The sequence below is a fragment of the Oncorhynchus mykiss genome, chromosome 12 (genome assembly GCF_057628025.1).
Source record: "Oncorhynchus mykiss isolate SJ-2025 chromosome 12, ASM5762802v1, whole genome shotgun sequence".
Lineage (NCBI taxonomy): Eukaryota > Metazoa > Chordata > Actinopteri > Salmoniformes > Salmonidae > Oncorhynchus > Oncorhynchus mykiss.
The window spans coordinates 36,705,177-36,722,317 of record NC_143033.1 but is presented as its reverse complement, the minus strand read 5'-3'; the positions used below and the strand labels follow the sequence as shown (position 1 = coordinate 36,722,317).

Below are 17,141 nucleotides of genomic sequence, written 5' to 3'. Positions count from 1 at the left end.
TTCATGTAAGACAGAGGCCTCTCTGAATGGAAAAACAACTATCCAGTTGGTACAGGGATGGAAAGGGAAGAAGCTTTTAGCATAACTCATTTAAACCCTAAGGGGAGTCAGACAATCAAAGCTCATCAATGTTATTTTTCCTCATTGTGTGTGCAGCTGCTGCAATATATGTCTATCACCACCGGCTGTACATAGATGCATTGTGATTGCAACATTCAGACAGTAAAGTCACATGAGGAATTTCTTTATGAAAAGTAAAAATTATTTATTATGTGTACAAATAAACAAAATTAAGAGACAAAACAATATTGCTTGTTCAATTTACCATGGTGGCTGATGAACCTCAAATATTGAAGAAAAATAATTGACAGAAATTATTTAGCAGAAAAATTTGTTGAATGGGTGAATGGGTTGCATTTACTCAACACTTTTCATTTCCTAGGTCTCATGAACCACCTATAAGTTGAACCTATGGTCTTATTGTGGAGACAAATGTTGCCAGGTCTGTCATGCTGTAGTTGATTTTGATTATGAGGACCAGAGTACCAAATAATCATATGACTGTGTATTTGTCAGGTAAACCAACATGATGACAAACGTGGCCTTCCAGCTTGTTGTATATGTAATTACAGATATGTGGTCCGATTCAGGAAACTAGGCATATGTCGGAAGTCACAACTTCACAGGAGACTCTTTTGAACGGATTTCTTTTTTTTAATCAAAATGCGTTTTTTTGGGGCAGAAATGTCTTCTTGAACATGTTAACTTTCATGTGCCTTAATATCAAATCTGTAAATACTGTACGAATCAAATTGTTAAATTACGAGCATAGTTGGTTTAGCCACAGAAAAAGTAAGCAACCTTCCCACTAGCCATTATTGGCTGAGATAATGAGTGGGCTGGACATGCCGAGAGATGAGTTTGGATTGGTCGGTGTTGCATCTTGTGTCTATAAAATGAGCTGCTCGTCATGCATAAATAATAATTTCTACTGCATTTGTTTTGGGAAAGATATTAGGTTAGCCATGGAGAACTGCAAATACAGTATGTTGCTGCTGCTCTCAATAACATTGCTGCTGCTCTCAATAACATTGCTGCTGCTCTCAATAACATTGCGGCCCTGAATTTATCAGGCGCTATCGACAAAGGTCAGTGGGAAAAAGTTGTGATGGACAACTTTCTGGACTACTTTCTAGACAAAGGTTGTGCCATGCAATGCTGACTCTCTCATTTCATAACACGTTTTGAAATCAGTGGAACAACGGGCCAAACAAGTTATGCAAACTAAACGGATACAACACAGGATGTCTTATAAAAGGGGTTGCAGTCGGCCATGAAGCTTTCATCCATACAGGTAAGAATCTAGCTCCAGATTCAGATATTATACGTTTCTAATTTTGTCCGAAAGTTGATTTCATTGCAAGCTAAAGCTTATCTTTTAGCTAGCTAGTTGGAGTTCGATGGTTGCTAACTAACAATGAGCCTAACGTTATTTGGTTAACTGTAGCTTGTTATGACAATTGGTTTGTATTGCTAGTAACGTTACTCTATGGATTAGGATTATACTACATTTTTCAAGCTAATGTTAACGTGACATGTCTAAACAAAAGATCCCAAGTTAAAGCTTGCAGTTAGCTAGCTGAGGTTAGGTGGCTGGCTTGTTAGCTAACATTAACTTATGTGTATGAAGTGTGTGTAATGTTAATGCTGTTTTCTCAGAATGCCATTTCGCATTGCTAGTTATAGCCTTGTGTTAGCTAGCTAACATTGAACATAACTTTAGCTAACTATGACAATCGGTTTGTATTGCTAGTTAAAGCTTGCTGTTAGCTAGTCAGCTGACGTTAGATGGCTGGCTAGCTACAGTAGCTAACATTACCTGAATGAACTATGTGTAGTGACGTTCTCAATGCCATTTCACATCTACTGTATAATAATGCTAAAATACTTGTATCTGGAATTTGTCTTTCAGCATTAATCAGTAGAACACACCTGCCACTAATTCCCAGTCATACAGTCATCAACAAGAGAGCTGGCCCAAGCAAGCAATGGCAGCAGCACAGTCATTATCTATATGAACCATTTCTTCACCAACTACGGAGTAGGGAAAACTCGTGTGGACCTGAGTTGTGATAACTGCAGTGGCCAAAACAAGTTTGTGCTCTGGTATTGTGCCTGGTGGTTCATGCACAAGCTCCACCACAATCTGGACCTTCACTTCCAGATCACAGGCCACACCACACCCTGTCTTGTGCCTCGGCCTCATCAAACAGGGCTTCAGAAATAACAGAGTGAACACTTTGTCTGAGATTGGTGGTGTTGTGAAGTACAGGGGTCAACATCCCACAGCTGGTTGGACTGGAGGATGATACGGTGCTGGTGGAAAGCAATGGCTGGCAACAACACCTGACTCTCTACTTCAGGCCGCTGCCACAGATCATGCAGTACCAGCACTTCAGGTAAAAATAATTTTATTTTTATGAGGTTATTCTTATCTAAACTTGGGAGGTGAATTGATGTTGTGCAGGGTTGTAATGTCTTCTGATTTTTTTGTTATTCCCTGTTTCACAGCTTCAATGCTCCGGAGCCTGGTGTTGTCGCCAAGGAGCGTTCAGACTGTCAGGATCAGGTTTCAGCTGCTGCGCAACGCTGACATCCTTCCTCCCATAGATTGTCTGCCTGTAAAAGCACCAACTGGACTGGACACAGCTAGACAAACTATCTTTTTGACAAGATCAGGGAGTTTCGTGATGAAGAGGCTATGGACATCACGTGCCCTGCACCAAAGTCAAGGGCAGGACAGAAACAGACTCTCCGAATATAGATTCACTTGTTCATGCGTGGTTTGGACGGGCCAGTCATCAGCACTATCTGCAGTGCCTCTATTCACATGACTCTCTCCCAACACACACGCCATACGTTGCTGCTATTTTTTTTTTATCCTGCTGCTCAGCCACTTTAACCCTGATTGTATGCATATAACTACCTCGTCTATCACTATCGTTATTGTTCTTATACGTACTGTATATTTTATTTATATTGACACTATCTATTTCTGATATTGCTACTATGCAAGTAACCATTTGGCTGTACCGTTTACACCTTCTGTAGAGACCCTCCACTTAGTAACTTAGCAGAATATTGATATGTATGGTCGTAACATGATTTTGTGACATACCACAAAATTATCATGTGACCATATCAAGTCTCCACCTCTTAAATATATTGCGAATGCATCTGTTTATGTACTGTACATGTGTATCTCACTCAGGTTTCAACTCGGGATGCATGACCTTCACTTATGTATGGAATACTATGTGGTAAGTGTAACAGTATATAAAGTATGCTAATGTACTGGTGTGAAGGCATTTGGGCAGTGGTGTAAAGTACTTAAGTAAAAATACTTTAAAGTACTTAAGTAGTGTTTTGTGGTATCTGTACATTACTATGTATATTTTTGTCAACTTTCACTTCACTACATTTGTAAAGAAAATAAATTTACTTTTTACTCCATACGTTATCCTTGACAACAAAAGTACTTGTTACATTTTGACAGGAAAATTGTCCATTTCAAACACTTCTCAAGAGAACATCCCTGGACATCCATACTGCCTCTGATCTGGCAGACTCACTTAACACAAATGCTTTGTTTGAAAATTATGTCTGTGTTGGCTATCCGACAATAAAAGATAATACAATAGTGCCGTCTAACCTTCTTAATATAAGGAAGTTGAAATGGTTTACTATTGATACCTACAGTTGAAGTCAGAAGTTTACATACACTTAGGTTGGAGTCATTAGAACTCCGTTTCTCAACCACTAAACAAATTTAGTGTTAACAAACTATAGTTCTGGCAAGTCAGTTAGGACATCTACTTTGTGCATGACACAAGTAATTTTTCCAACAATTGTTTACAGACAGAATAATTCATTGTATCACAATTCCAGGTCAGAAGTTTACATACACTAAGTTGACTGTGCCTTTAAACAGCTTGGAAAATCCCAGAAAATGATGTCATGGCTTTAGAAGCTTCTGATAGGCCAATTGACATCATTTAAGTCAATTGGAGGTGTACCTGTGGCTGTATTTCAAGGCCTACCTTCAAACTCAGTTTCTCTGCTAGACATCATGGGTAAATCAAAAGAAATCAACCAAGACCTCAGAAAATAATTGTAGACCTCCACAAGTCTGGTTCAACCTAGGGAGCAATTTCCAAACGCCTGAAGGCACCACGTTCATCTGTACAAACACCATGGGACCACGCAGCCGTCATAGCGCTCAGGAAGGAGATGCGTTCTGTCTCCTAGAGATGAACGTACTTTGGTGAGAAAAGTGCAAAACAATCCCAGAACAACAGCAAAGCTTGTGAAGATTCTGGAGCAAGTGGGTACAAAAGTATTTAGTCAGCCACCACTTGTGCAAGTACTCCCACTTAAAAAGATGAGAGAGGCCTGTAATTTTCATCATAAGTACACTTCAACTATGACAGACAAAATGAGAAAAAAAATCCAGAAAATCACGTAGGATTTTTAATGAATTTATTTGCAAATTATGGTGAAGTGTACCTATGATGAAAATTACAGGCCTCTCTCATCTTTTTAAGTGGGAGAACTTGCACAATTGGTGGCTGACTAAATACTTTTTTGCCCCACTGTATATCCACAGTAAAACGAGTCCTATATTGACATAGCCTGAAAGTCCGCTCAGCATATAAGAAGCCGCTGCTCCAAAACTGCCATAAAAAAGCCAGACTACGGTTTGCAACTGCACATAGGGACAAAGATTGTACTTTTTGGAGAAAGTACATTGTGCCCCTGGCTATTTGTTAATTATTAAATTTTTTAAAATACAATAGTACCGTCTGGTTTAATATGGAATTTGAAATTATTTTAACTTTTACTCAAGTATGACAATTTAGTATTTTTTCCACCAGTGGATGTGGCTGGGGGTTATAGCATTTCTTTCACATGACCCATCAATTTAGACAAGTGTATCTGGGTAAGCATCATCTTATATTTATAAAATATTTTTATCTGGACATTTTCTGTTTACCTGGAATTTTTCCTTATGTGAATCCTTATAGAGATGTGTGGGACTGGCTTATGAGGGTGTGAACAATGATGAATGGTGTAGACAAAGGAGAGCTCTAACAGGTACCAAAACATTCAAAGGCCCTTTTCTAAAAAGTGAGTTTACAAGTATATCAACTTTCCAAGTAGAATTAATTTCCCATTGTTCCTCAAAAATGTTGTGTATGATATATAATTTTGTAGCTCGAAGTGTCTACTTTTATCCAAGGTAAAAATACTGAAAATCTAATTTTGCTACATAAGACCGAATCCAGGTGGTGAGTCACATATATTACAAACAAAACTATACCGTGTAATGCATAGACATTTCTGCTGATGCCAGTGAAAGCAACACAAGATGAGTTATATAATAATATAATATATAATTCTGACTTGCTGCTTAGAGACAAACTGCAGTGCTGTACCATGATGAGAGAAAATGTATCAGAGAGAATGTGAGAGATGGAGATAGTAGATAGTACAGAGCAGAGAGAACGACTGTGGAGAGTGGAGCGAGACGAGGGTTAAAAAAAATATTTGCCACACTGACATATTAAACAGCCTCTCGGAGGTTAAAAGAACATTTTAAACATTTCAGTCTGGCAGAAATCTAGCACTGCCTCCTTGGCCCCTCACCACCTACCATAAACAAACAGAAAAACAAGCTCCACAGCCCCTTTATATGACAGACCCGCTTAGCTCAGTCCAGGCCTGAGAGCACCAGCAGCACCAATGAAAACAGAGATGGGCGATGACTCGGTAATGGCTGGTGTCAAGTACTGGGGATTAAAGGAAAAGTTCACTTCTGAACAATGAGAACTACCTCAGACTCTCAGGTCAATGATGGTACTGGTGAATCGTGAACTTGCCAGGCTTTCTGTCCATGTCCTCTATCTTTCATCAGAGAGTGCTGTGCTAATCAAACGGGTGTTGAGGTGGTGGCACAAAAATATGGGAATGGCTAAATGGACAGGGGATGAGAGTGATACATCATGTATCTGGCCAGACAAGAAAGGCTTGTCTTTTGGCCCTGTGGAGCGTTAACCGGGGCTGTTGCTGCTCCATCCTGCATGGGCCCTAGATTATTCTCCCCAGAGTGGTGATCCACTCCCCAGAAAGAGGGCTATGGCTGGGAGGTGTGGTTGGAGCAGCTGCTCTAGGGAGGCCCCTATGCTCCCCTCTCACCCTATTAGAGAGCAGACTCTCCCAGTCAGGGCAAGCAGAGCAGGGTGACCTGGCATGGAGCCCAGAGCAGCCAGGCTTGTGTTTGAATAGGACGACTACCTCTGACTCTCAGGTCAAAATGCTGGGTAACCTTTCTGCCCACAGTTAAAAAATGCAGCAGCAGCAAGCAGAGGTGGTTGATGAGAAGACAAGGTTCCTGTAACCCTGCGTGGCTCGTCTGTCTCTGACACGCACCAATGTTTTAAGGTTAGACTCCGGGCACACAGTCTGAATCGGTATGCCCCACTTATCTCTCTTCCTGCTCTTAATGAGGAAGGTTTAACAGTATGACAGTGGGTTTTACAGGCAGACCCGGAATAATGACAGTGTTGCTAATTACCATTACTGCTGACACATGATGTTAGTGGAGTTTGCCTTATGAGTCCACTCCAGAACAGTACAATGTGATGAATTTCACCGGGGCAACCCAGATAGGACTACTGCCAATAGATCTGTCTCCGTTTCCCCGTTAACTTTGTCATTCTGTGCTACATTGGCAAGGAGTGCACAGTACACCTTAATCTATCTCAGTCTAGACCAGAGTTTCACTTGCATTAGAACATCCCCATTTAACACAACGAGGAGTTGTAAATGCTGGCAGACAAGCACTAGGTCTCAGAGGTAGAGTGGGAGTCTGAGGAGACATGGCCTAATGTTTGAATCTGTTTGGTCTGGCATCAAGCCTGCTCTGTCACTGGACTCTGACTCCAGCTAGCTACTTCCTTTGCTGTCCTTTTAAGACACAGAATTGCAATTTCTAAACACGTAAAAAGACAGCCTGAAGGGGAGTAGAGACCTCACCAACTCTGTCATTTAAACACAACCAGTTCCAGTCTCTCAACTGACACTTATTGTTTCCTCCCCAATAGTTAATTGTGAATCTGCCCTGCAGGCCTCTGTATATGAGTGTGTGACCATTCTCCCATGTCTGTGTGTGTGTGTGTGTGTGTGCCCTTTCAACACCCACCTCCTCTCCACATTCATTTTCACAGTCTCACTGTAACTCAAGACTTTGAATATTTCATCCAAACCCATCCTTGACATGTCATCCAGTACTGTGGGGCTTCGGAGCAATTAAATGCAACATAAATCTGACAAGCAGACACCTGCTCTTCTGCATCCATGGGTCTCCAGGCCTGTCCTCAATCACTCTCCATACAATCTATGTCCTTGATGCCGTCTAAGGAACATGAGACAGCAACACCTTACGAGGGGTTATCCGGGGGACAGTGGACTGTTTCATAGGCTGTAGAACTAATGTAGGCAAAAATTAAGATAGATATTTGATCTTCCATGTTTGAAGCTTTTAAAGGGGCTATAGTTTCTTCCCTACAAGGATGATGGTAAAATCTAAGGTTTATGCAGGCATTTAGCTGGATCACTTTCACCATGATATCACATCCCACTTGGATCTATTTGGATAAAGGTTAGGACCCTTAATATAGCCACTCAGCGTCTAGAACATACTATGCAGTCAGACACACTAGACATCCACATTGCTTTGAGTATTTTTTTAATTTATTTTACCTTTATTTATGCAAGTCAGTTAAGAACAAATTCTTATTTTCAATGATGGCCTTGGAACAGTGTGTTAACTGCCTTGCAGTGTCTGACTCATCGCTGAGGATTATCTAGCAAAAAGCAGCCTCAAACGACATGGCTCAAAGGGTTTGAGCTCCAGACTAACACTCCAGATATTCAGAGAAACACAGTGGAAATGTATGTCAAACTCTACAGTCTAGTGCTAAGTACTGTATGACATGGCATTGAGGTGAATGGTACACATGTGTAATCTAATGTAGTGTATGGCCCTGGTGTCACCACTCTCCTTTGCTGATATCACCCCTATCCTGTGCTGATGTCACCTCTCTACTGTGCAGGAAGTGACAGTGTCATTGGTTCCAGACGGGCACCTTGAGGCGGCTGCACTTGAATACTAAACATGCCCTCAACTGAACTCTCTCAGGTAGAGAAGAAAAGAACAGTGGGGTACTCGGAAACTAACAACATGCAGGGATGGAAGGAAGGGAGAAAGAGAAGGCGAGAGAAGGGGAGGAGAGAGGAGGGGAGGAGAGAGACCGCTAGCATGGAGTTAGCTACGTGGACTAACACCGTAGCAGATCGACCACTGTGAGGGAAAATTAAGGCGGCGGGCTAAAACGCCACAGCTTGTAATTACTGGCCTGTCATTATAGCCCCCCATGGAGAAAAACCCTATTATTCCAGTACACTTCTAAGCAAATACAATAATCAATTCCGCTAGAGCACAGTCATAAAAGCAAATCCCAAGTAAAAAGCAGGTAAGGAGGAAGACTTACAATGGTGAAGTTCATGACCTTTAGTATCCAGATGGTTAAAGCAAGGTTGACCAGGATCAGGATCATTAACAGGAGCACGAAGAAGTAAAGGCAACGTTTCCGCCAGCCATAAATCCCCACTTTGTACACATGTGGTTTCTCTGAGCTCTGGACATTGTTCCTATGAGTGCACTGTTCTTGGGTCATCTGCAAGAGAAGAAGAAGAGGATAAGTGACTTCCTGAAAGTAAAGAAGATGTATTCTGAAACTATCACACTCCCAAAAGCGTACATTCTGGCCCTACTGTTGAAGCCATAGTCAGCCATTGAGTTTGAGCACAATAAAATACAATTTAGTTAGTTTGATTCCTAACACATTGTCCCATAAGCTTTCTATATCTCCATTACTCTCTCTCTGCACCATTGATGTGCTGATAGTGTCCATTAATGATGATTCTAATTGTCTGCCTGTAAAGTGGGAGAAGACATTGTTCACTTCAAGCACCATAATTATAGCCTTATAACTCTGTACAAAATATAATTTATTGTCTACAATGCTAGGAGTGTCTGGCTTCGACACCAAAGCCAATCACATTTGACAACCACACACATTCACCGCAAACTGAAACAAATGACACGAGACAGCCCCTGTGAAAACTCTAAAGCCAGTCAGCAAAATTTTGTATTTTACTGTTGCATTTCAAACAGGACCAAATACTCAATTACATTCAATTAAGTTTTGTTTACCACTTATTGCACATCTCCAGATTGGCATCAATCTTACATTTTCCAAAGTAAACTTTGAGTTTAGAGCAGAACTGTACATACACAGACTAAGAGCTTGATTAATTGAATATGGGGTGTTAGTACTGGCTCGAACTAAGGCTTGCAGACACTGTAGATCTCTAGAACTAGGGCTGGGGACCCCAGTGCACTACACAAGAGCAACACACAATCTACAATAGGAGGTAGAGGGTTCCTTTCAGTGACTCTCACCAGGTGGGCTGGTGATATAACAAAAATGAATGTGGATACAGTTGTAAGCATCCCCAGGTGGTGTGTTCACAATACACAGTACAGAAACAAACAGACAGTGAGAGACAGGATCTACACACAGCAGTACTGTATTTCTGTAAAACATCACTGTTGGAGTATTAACCATAACCCTGTTGGAGGCCATCGATAAATCCTAACTTTGTGTGACCCCCTGGAGTGTCATCTTTCTGTACATCAGCCACATAAACCTCATGTCGTATTACACACTGAGTTAGCACAGAGTCATCTCATACACAGAGTCAACAGCGTCATCTCTCACCACACATTCCAGATGGGGAAGAACTCCCACATACAGAATGATTGGAAAAATTGAGGCAGCTTACAGTTTAAATCATGGTATTTTACACCCATAAAGGGACTGGTGCACAGAAGGAAAAACTGATGCTCCAGGAAAAATACATGGACATTTGGAGGCCCACCAGAGCACTGCCCTCTGACTATATAGCTACTGTCCAACGGGGGGACTCTGTTCTGTTATTAGGAGCCTAAAGAAAGCACAGTGGCACAAAACAAAGTCTGTTTCCGATTAGAGGTAATCCAAGCATTGCTGAATGTTGTTGGTTCTTCTCTCTTGCCAAATCACTGGGCATCTCTCCACTACGCTGTTTTATAAACAACATGTGGATCGGGTACCAGAATCTGTCAACTTCTTCCCCAGTTTTCCATTCTGTCCAAATTTAAGGGGGAGTGTATTGTATATGCACAATTATGGGAAGAAAATATTGTGCCACATGCCCCTTTTAACTAATTAACATTCACAAGCAGTCCTAATCTTCATTTTCACCACAAAAGATTTCTAACATCTATCTTCGCCATATTCTTTGCCTTATTGTCTTATTCCACGGAAACACTGTTCCACTTTACATAAAGTAGCTAAGTATGGCTAATTTAAATCGATTTTAAAGGTCATATAATCACAGTCAACAACTTAAGGAGTGTTGAGTCTGCTCCAAATCTAACAAAGTGTTCTCTCAATGAGTCATAAGTAACTGAGCTCCAGCTACACAATCAACAGAATTAATTAACTAATGCTGGTCTGAAGCCCATGAAGCCCATCATTAACCATTGCTGTCTGCAGGGCACAATGAATACTTTAAGAGCTCAACATGCTCTGTGTTCATCGTCTCTTATACATACATTAGTAGTGCCAGCTTTTCAAAATGGCCACTCCTTGCTTGTCAAAAAGCTTACAAACCTGATTAAGGAAACTTGGCAAGGTGTGTAAGTGTGTCCCTCCCTGGCTTTTTTTTGGCTTAGAATGCCCTCCAACATAATTAGATAAGATACCTCTGAACATCATTGTCTAATGGTGTTCTGATTATCTCAGGGCCCATGTACTGAAGTTAATCGTTCTGAAGATCAAACCTAAAAAAATCTGTATTCATGTTCAAGAACAGAGGGTGCAATACCAGTGGATTCAAAGACTCAAGTTCAACTTGATTTAAGAAGGAAGAACAACCTGGTCTCAGAGAATTTCGTATAATTCTGTACGACATCCATGATATGTTACATTTGGTATGGTTAGATAAGACAAGTGATTACTTAAGGCAAAAAAGAAAGGAGGGTAGTAGGGCAGGCAGCTGGGCCTAATAATGCGAACACCTAGCAACCCAAAGGTTAAAACGTCTGAATCTCATCATGGACAACTTTAGCATTTTAGCTAATTAGCAACTTTTCAACTACTTACTACCTTTTAGCTACTTTGCTCTGACTTAACATGTTAACTAACCCTTCACCTAAACCTAACCCATTTAGCTAACCCTTCCCCTAACCCTTTATTAACCTAACTCCTAAACTTAACCCTATCCTTAACCTCTAGCCTAGCTAACGTTAGCGAGCTAGCTAACATTAGCAACCTAACTAGAATTTGATGTATGTTTTGCAAATTTGTGACATATAATACGAATTGTAATCCGTAAAATATCATACAAAATGGGTGTTGGACATCCACAAATGAATACATACCATACTAAATTCAAAGATGGCGTAGCAGTGAAGACGTGTTTGTTTTGTCCTCTCGTGTACTTTTGTATTTTTTCGTATTTTTTGTATATATATTTCAATTTATTTTCAATCTCTTCTCGATTTTTTTATTCGATTATTCCTTCCGGTAACTTGCCTCACCCAATGTGATACGGAATCGCAATTATTTTCAATTTTAGAACACATTCAAGAATCTCCAGAAGCTAACCAGTGAATTAGCTACAAGCTATTTAGTAATTGTTAGCCACTGCTAGCGGCTTTTACCTTCTGCACAGATACCAGCCCTGTTTTTAGCCTGGATAATACTCGCCTATCTACCAATATCGCTTGTCTACCAATATCGGACTGTCTCTCCACAACAACGCCGGATTCCTGACGTAATCCCTGGACCGCTACTTCTGATCATCACAGCTAGCTTGCAGCTAGCTAGCTCACAGCTAGCTTTCACTCACCGTGGCACCTAGTACCGAAGCTATTCCCTGAGGCCCACCTCCCGGCCTACTCAGCTGTTCACCCGAACCCCACTCGTACACAGCTAGAGCCCAAAACTCCACCGGATCCTTGCTGTAAACTCTGGACCTTGGAACCGGATCACCGCAGCTACCGATTGGATATAGTGGCTAACGCCACTGCCACAAAGCTAGCACCAGTTAGCCGTGAGCCAGGCACATCTCCTGGCTAGCAAACTAAATTCCACAATACCTCTTTCGCCATCTGGCTTGGATTCTCTGTCGACACGGCGCCCCGCCGCACCACCACGACTGGTCTTCCGACGAATACTCCATCCGCTGTGCCTTCATCCGGCCTCCGTCGGAGCAGACGCTACTAACTTTAAACGCTGTGTCGCTAGCGTAGTGGGGCTCCCCTGTTCCATCTACTGCTGCCCCGTGGACACTATGATCACTTGGCTACATAGCTGATGCCTACTGGACTGTCCATTAATCACGGTACTCCATTCTGTTTATTTATTTTTTATCTGTCGGCCCCAGCCGCGAACTCAGGCCCTGTGTGTAGTTAATCCGACTCTCTCTGCCTAGTCATTGCCATTTTACCTGCTGTTGTTGTGTTTGCTGATTACCTGTTGTTTTAGCTATCTCTCCCAATCAACACTTGTGATTACTTTATGCCTCGCTGTACAGTATGTCTCTCTCAAATGTCAATATGCCTTGTATACTGTTGTTCAGGTTAGTTATCATTGTTTTAGTTTACAATGGACCCCCTAGTTCCACTCTTCATACCTCTGATACCTCCTTTGTCCCACCTCTCACACATGTGGTGACCTCACCCATCATCACCTATCATCACCCAGTGCCTGGGCTTACCTCCGCTGTACCCGCACCCCACCATACCCCTGTCTGCGCATTATGCCCTGAATATATTCTACGACGCCCAGAAATCTGCTCCTTTTATTCTTTGTCCCCAACGCTCTAGGCGACCAGTTTTGATAGCCTTTAGCCGCACCCTCATGCTACTCCTCCTCTGTTCCGCGGGTGATATGGAGGTAAACCCAGGCCCTGCATGTCCTCAGGCACCCTCATTTGTTGACTTCTGTGATCGAAAAAGCCTTGGTTTCATGCATGTCAACATCAGAAGCCTCCTCCCTAAGTTTATTTTTCTCACTGCTTTAGCACACTCTGCCAACCCTGATGTCCTTGCTGTGTCTGAATCCTGGCTTAGGAAGGCCACCAAAAATTCTGAGATTTTCATACCCAACTATAACATTTTCCGTCAAGATAGAACTGCCAAAGGGGGAGGAGTTGCAGTCTACTAAAGAGATAGCCTGCAAAGTAATGTCATACTTTCCAGGTCCATACCCAAACAGTTCGAACTTCTAATTTTAAAAATGAATCTCTCCAGAAATAAGTCTCTCACTGTTGCCGCCTGCTACCGACCCCCCTCAGCTCACAGCTGTGCCCTGGACACCATTTGTGAATTGATCGCCCCCCATCTAGCTTCAGAGTTTGTTCTGTTAGGTGACCTAAACTGGGATATGCTTAACACCCAAGCAGTCCTACAATCTAAGCTAGACGCTCTCAATCTCACACAAATCATCAAGGAACCCACCAGGTACAACCCTAAATCTGTAAACAAGGGCACCCTCATAGACGTTATCCTGACCAACTGGCCCTCCAAATACACCTCCGCTGTCTTCAATCAGGATCTTAGTGATCACTGCCTCATTGCCTGTATCCGCTACGGGTCCGCAGTCAAACGACCACCGCTAATCACTGTCAAACGCTCCCTAAAACACTTCTGCGAGCAGGCCTTTCTAATCGACCTGGCCCGGGTATCCTGGAAGGATATTGACCTCATCCCGTCAGTTGAGGTTGCCTGGTCATTCTTTAAAAGTAACTTCCTCACCATCTTAGATAAGCATGCTCCGTTCAAAAAATGCAGAACTAAGAACAGATATAGAACCTGGTTCAATCCAGACCTGACTGCCCTCAACCAGCACAAAAACATTCTGTGGCAGACTGCAATAGCATCGAATAGTCCCCGCGATATGCAGCTGTTCAGTCAGGAACCAACACGCAGTCAGTCAGGAAAGCAAAGGCCAGCTTTTTAAAGCAGAAATTTGCATCCTGTAGCTCTAACTCCAAAAAGTTGTGGGACACTGTAAAGTGGAGAACAAGAGCACCTCCTCCCAGCTGCCCACTGCACTGATGCTAGGTAACACGGTCACCACCGATAAATCCATGATAATCAAAATTATCAAAATCAATCAAAAATTTCATTTCTCAACTGCTGGCCATGCCTTCCTCCTGGCTACTCCAACCTCGGCCAACAGCTACACCCCCCCCCCCACCCCGCAGCTACTCGCCCAAGCCTCCCCAGCTTCTCCTTTACCCAAATCCAGATAGCAGATGTTCTGAAAGAGCTGCAAAACTTGGACCCGTACAAATCAGCTGAGTTTGACAATCTGGACCCTCTATTTCTGAAACTATCCGCCGCCATTGTCGCAACCCCTATTACCAGCCTGTTCAACCTCTCTTTCATATCGTCTGAGATCCCCAAGGACTGGAAAGTTGCCGCTGTCATCCCCCTCTTCAAAGGGGGAAACACCCTGGACCCAAACTGTTACAGACCTATATCGATCCTGCCCTGCCTATCTAAGTTCTTCAAAAGCCAAGTCAACAAACAGATCACTGACCATCTCGAATCCCACCGTACCTTCTCCACTGTGCAATCTGGTTTCCGAGCCGGTCACGGATGCACCTCAGCCACGCTAAAGGTACTAAACGATATCATAACCGCCATCGATAAAAGACAGTACTGTGCAGCTGTCTTCATCGACCTGGCCAAGGTTTTCGACTCTGTCAATCACCATATTCTTATCGGCAGACTCAGTAGCCTCGGTTTTTCTAATGACTGCCTTGCCTGGTTCACCAACTACTTTGCAGACAGAGTTCAGTGTGCCAAATTGGAGGGCATGTTGTCCGGTCTTCTGGCAGTCTCTATGGGGGTGCCACAGGGTTCAATTCTCAGGCCGACTCTTTTCTCTGTATTTCTCTCAATGATGTTGCTCTTGCTGCGGGCGATTCCCTGATCCACCTCTACGCAGACGACACCATTCTGTATACTTCTGGCCCTTCCTTGGACACTGTGCTATCTAACCTCCAAACGAGCTTCAATGCCATACAACACTCCTTCCGTGACCTCCAACTGCTCTTAAACGCTAGTAAAACCAAATGCATGCTTTTCAACTGTTCGCTGCCTGCACCCGCACGCCCGACTAGCATCACCACCCTGGATGGTTCTGACCTAGAATATGTGGACATCTATAAGTACGTAGGTGTCTGGCTAGACTGTAACCTCTCCTTCCAGACTCATATCAAACATCTCGAATCCAAAATCAAATCTAGAATCGGCTTTCTATTTCGCAACAAAGCCTCCTTCACTCACGCCGCCAAACTTACCCTAGTAAAACTGACTATCCTACTGATCCTCGACTTCGGCGATGTCATCTACAAAATGGCTTCCAATACTCTCCTCAGCAAACTGGATGCAGTTTATCACAGTGCCATCCGCTTTGTTACTAAAGCACCTTATACCACCCACCACTGCGACCTGTATGCTCTAGTTGGCTGGCCCTCGCTACATATTCGTCGCCAGACCCACTGGCTCGAGGTTATCTACAAGTCCATGCTTGGTAAAGCTCCGCCTTATCTCAGTTCACTGGTCACGATGGCAACACCCACCCGTAGCACACGCTCCAGCAGGTGTATCTCACTGATCATCCCTAAAGTCAACACCTCATTTGGCCGCCTTTCCTTACAGTTCTCTGCTGCCTGTGACTGGAACGAACTGCAAAAATAATTGAAGCTGGAGACTTTTATCTCCCTCACCAACTTTAAACATCTGCTATCTGAGCAGCTAACCAATCGCTGCAGCTGTACATAGTCCATCGGTAAATAGCCCAACCAATTCACCTACCTCATCCCCATACTGTTTTTATTTATTTACTTTTCTGCTCTTTTGCACACCAGTATCTCTACCTGCACATGACCATCTGATCATTTATCACTCCAGTGTTAATATGCTAAATTGTAACTATTCGCCTACCTCCTCATGCCTTTTGCACACAATGTATATAGACTCTCTTTTTTTCTACTGTGTTATTGACTTGTTAATTGTTTACTCCATGTGTAACTCTGTGTTGTCTGTTCACACTGCTATGCTTTATCTTGGCCAGGTCGCAGTTGTAAATGAGAACTTGTTCTCAACTAGCCTACCTGCTTAAATAAAGGTGAAATAAAATAAAACAAATAAAATGGGCATCTCGGATTTACTTACAGAATCAAACAAAATGCTCTGAGACCAGTTTGGGAAGAAACATCAATGCTGTTGCAGTACAGGCCAAATGTACTTCTCTTCATGTATTGATTTTTAGGTCACCAAAGTTAAAAAGCCCTACAATTGCCATAATATTATTTGATTTACTGTAGGTCTCGCTGCATATCTGAGCGACCGCAAGCAGAGCAGAGTAGATCTCAGCCAAACTATTTAAATCTGCTTTAAACTGACACTACTTTTAAAAAAAATTGGGGGGGGGGATTACATGGGCTAGGGGTTGAGAGGAGCAGCGCCCCACTGTGATTAAGACATGGGAAAAGAGAGAGAGAGAGAGAGAGAGAGAAAAGGAGCAGAGAGAGAAAGATGGAGCAGAGAAACCCTCCCACAGATCAGCCTATAATGTGGTGACAGGTCAGAGGGAGTCAAGCGCACAACACCCCTCGCCTCCTATCGCCTCCCTCCCTTGGGAAAAGACAGTGATGGCAAATTGCATTTCTCTGCGCTGGAATCTTTTCTCTCGCTTGCTCTCTATACTGTGAGAGGTTAAAACCTTAATCCTTAGATTGTCATAAGCACTGTGCAGTTTTTTTAATAACAGGTCACAGCCACTGTGGTGTAAACAGTGTACAACAATTGCATCCAAGAAGAGTCTCTGGAGCAGGGCTATGATGTGGAAAGCTGTATTGAAATGAGTCTGTTGCTCATTAATATTGTGACA

At 42.7% G+C, this 17,141-nt stretch overlaps 1 protein-coding gene and 1 long non-coding RNA gene across 5 annotated transcripts in view; one reads left to right on the top strand and one right to left on the bottom strand.

The window, feature by feature from the left end:
* The window catches only part of LOC110537515 (delta-sarcoglycan), a 345,704-nt gene that overhangs the window by 84,477 nt on the left and 244,086 nt on the right, over positions 1-17,141 (bottom strand). For all 4 annotated transcript variants that reach the window (XM_021623618.3, XM_090192384.1, XM_021623616.3 and 1 more), the window contains exon 2: positions 8,613-8,798. In XM_021623618.3, the coding sequence (XP_021479293.1) occupies positions 8,613-8,798 (186 nt within the window). The remainder of the gene's footprint in view (positions 1-8,612; positions 8,799-17,141) is intronic.
* LOC149979159 (uncharacterized) lies at positions 1,216-3,520 on the top strand. The gene is made up of 3 exons (XR_016485048.1): positions 1,216-1,354; positions 1,973-2,459; positions 2,572-3,520. It is a non-coding gene; the product is annotated as an uncharacterized LOC149979159 (long non-coding RNA).